The 2,806-nt window shown below is 37.9% G+C and overlaps 1 protein-coding gene across 1 annotated transcript; it reads right to left on the bottom strand.

Annotated features, from left to right (window-relative positions):
• Positions 1–1,894: 1,894 nt before the first annotated feature.
• LOC124233633 (serine/arginine-rich splicing factor 10-like) lies at positions 1,895–2,695 on the bottom strand. The gene has a single exon (XM_046650773.1). The coding sequence runs from the start codon at positions 2,618–2,620 to the stop codon at positions 2,069–2,071; it is 552 nt and encodes a 183-aa protein (XP_046506729.1). The 5' UTR covers positions 2,621–2,695; the 3' UTR covers positions 1,895–2,068.
• Between the last annotated feature and the right edge of the window lie 111 nt (positions 2,696–2,806).

Below are 2,806 nucleotides of genomic sequence, written 5' to 3'. Positions count from 1 at the left end.
AATTCTCAGTTCATCAAGTATGTGCAGATCTAGAATAGTTCCTTTGAATTGTAATCAGGAAGCTCATACTTCAGAGATGGCTTTAATAAATGCTTAAGCTCACTGTATCTTGTACAGTAACCAATCGCTTGTTTTTTATCGTATGGAATGGCAGAAGCTCACTTTTATTCATGAAAATTATAGCTTGCTGAATAGTAAGTAAAATTAAATATTGCTCTATGTTCCCTAAATTCATACTTTATTCCAAAAAAAAAAGTAATAAAGGCAGTAGGATATTAGAGTAATAGAGTCCCAAAAAGGGCTCAAGCATATGTGGTCATCTAAATTTCCATTATAATCAGTGCCAATATAGTTCAATGGAGAGATGATTTTCAGCAAATAGTGCTGAGATAATTGGATATCCATATGGATAAATGAGCCTTAACTTTTACCGCACATCATACACAACTATTAACTTGAATTAGAGGAACTGGATCATAGTCCTAAACATAAAAATCAAACTACAAAATTTTAGTACAAAACAGAACAATATTCTGGAGTTTGTGGCAGGAATTTTTTTAGATGAAACACAGAAAGGATGGACCATCCAAAAATTGATAAGGGCCTGCCCCTGTGGCCGAGTGGTTACAGTTCCATGTACGCCGCTTAGGCAGCCTGGGTTTGCTGGTTCAGATCCCAGTCATGGACCTACTCCACTTACCAGTCACGCTGTGGAGCTGTCCCACATACAGAAAAAGAGGAAGATTGGCACAGATGCCAGCTCAGGGCTAATCTTCTTCAAGAAAATTATTATTTTTTTTTATTTTTTTTTGTGATGCTATAAAAGTTATTTATTCACTATACACAGAACATGTCCCTATAAAATGTACATGTAAATCACTAAAAAGTATAACTTGGTGAACATTTTCTCAATTACAGAACACACTAAATCAACTGGGATAACAGCTATCTGCCTCAAAATAGTCTAATTATAGCACCCAGAGTCTCCTTTATATCTAACGCAAAGTTAAATACTTATTTTGGGGATTATTTCCTAATATGTGTTTGAGGAGGCAGAGTTAACAATTTAATATAACTCTAGTATATTACAGCCACTGCACAATAAATCAGTTTATTACAGATTAAAACAAATCATTTTTTCATTATTTGTATTAATGGGATGCAAACAGAAATACTGGATACTTTTAAATGGCAGATAACCACAAAATTACTTATCTTTGATAGTATATTGGGTTTTATAATTACATTAGGATATGAATGGTGTAAAATATTGTTACGAATAATACACCTCAAACAAAACAATGAGGCCATACTGTAATGATTCACTGGATTGTGCTCAGTAGACATTTATTGAATAAGTGAATTTTATCTATTTTTCTCCCCAATCACCCAGTACATTTTTTTGCCCACACTAAGGGCTCAGTAAATGTTTGCTGAATATACTGACTAGGAAAGAGGTGAGACGAAATGGACCCTCTTAGCTGGCTGTCAAATATTGTAATTGGAATTTACCTGGGAAAGAGTGTTTAAGGAAGATGTAAACTGCACATGGCACACAAGTAAATAAACTCAGATGCCAACAAAGCAAACCGTTAAGCAGAAAACACTGGCACTGGGATAAACAAAGGCAAGATTTGCCAATAGCGAAAATGCAACTGACTTTAAGAGAGAACCAAGAAAAAGTTTATAGTGGACCATACCTTTTCTCACTCAATTCCATTTGAGACAGACCAATACAGGCACTGTAAGAGACTATGGCTCTCTTCCTTGATATTCAGACATCCTAGTTTTTAATAATTTATTATGGACCTGTTACCCAAGAATCAATATAAACCTATTCAGATTTAGGGATTAGTTTCCATAAGTACAAAGTTGAATTTCCTTTGATTTGTCCTAAAATGCTTACTTTCAAACTTGAAGGGACTTCAATTATTCCATGTAGTTTCGATAACATTCTTTTATCTTTTCAGACCAGAGTCAAAATATTTGTACAGTATTCATACTGCAGCACCTTCCACCCACCCTTTGGTCGCTTGAACTGCCCTTCTTTGGTTCTTTATCCGCTTTCTCAGATCTTTCTTGAAGTGTAGTAAGCAGAACTGTACTGGGTATTCCAGCTGCAGTTTGGTCTATCATTGTCGGAATGGCTTCTGCTACGCCGTGGTCTTCCAGTCGGTCTACTGTTTCTCGGACTATAAGATCTTCTGTAGTTGTAATCAAAGGACCGACTTCTTGATCTCCTTCTTTCATAACTTCGGCTTCTAGAACATCTGTATCTGTCATAATCATCATAGCGTGAAGAACTGTACACATTCCTTCCTTCCTTGGCTTTCATCTGATTTGGAGTCTTCCGATCACCCTGTGCAAACTGTATTTCAATCTGGTGTCCGCAAATCCATTTTCTGTCCAAATTATGTAAAGCATCTTCAGCATCACGAACATCCTCAAAATGAACATAAGCAAATCCTCTTGGACGGCGAGTGTAGAAATCAAGTGGCACATACACATCAACTATAGGACCATAACGACCAAATTCGCGCCGTAAATCTTCGGACCTCGTGTCGTCGGCCACGTTCCTTACGAACAGAGATGTGTTGGGGGGGCGCAGGTAGCGGGACATGACGGCGGCGGGGGTCTCGACCGGGGCGCTAACGGGCTCCGTAAACTGTCCGCGGCTCGGGCGGCGGATCCTCAGACAGACAGCCTGAGAGCTCCGCTACGGCAACCGCCTCTTCTCGCGAGCAAGAAAATTATTTTTTAAATGATAAAAGAAACTTCATTAATGTTAAAAACTCATGGTAAAAGT

The sequence above is a fragment of the Equus quagga genome, unplaced genomic scaffold, assembly GCF_021613505.1.
Source record: "Equus quagga isolate Etosha38 unplaced genomic scaffold, UCLA_HA_Equagga_1.0 207786_RagTag, whole genome shotgun sequence".
In the NCBI taxonomy this organism is placed as follows: Eukaryota; Metazoa; Chordata; class Mammalia; order Perissodactyla; family Equidae; genus Equus; species Equus quagga.
This window is presented reverse-complemented; position numbering and strand designations above follow the sequence as displayed.

Excerpts from the sequence above, each read along its gene's own strand:
- LOC124233633 (XM_046650773.1), bottom strand. The coding sequence starts at position 2,620 with ATGTCCCGCTACCTGCGCCCCCCCAACACATCTCTGTTCGTAAGGAAC.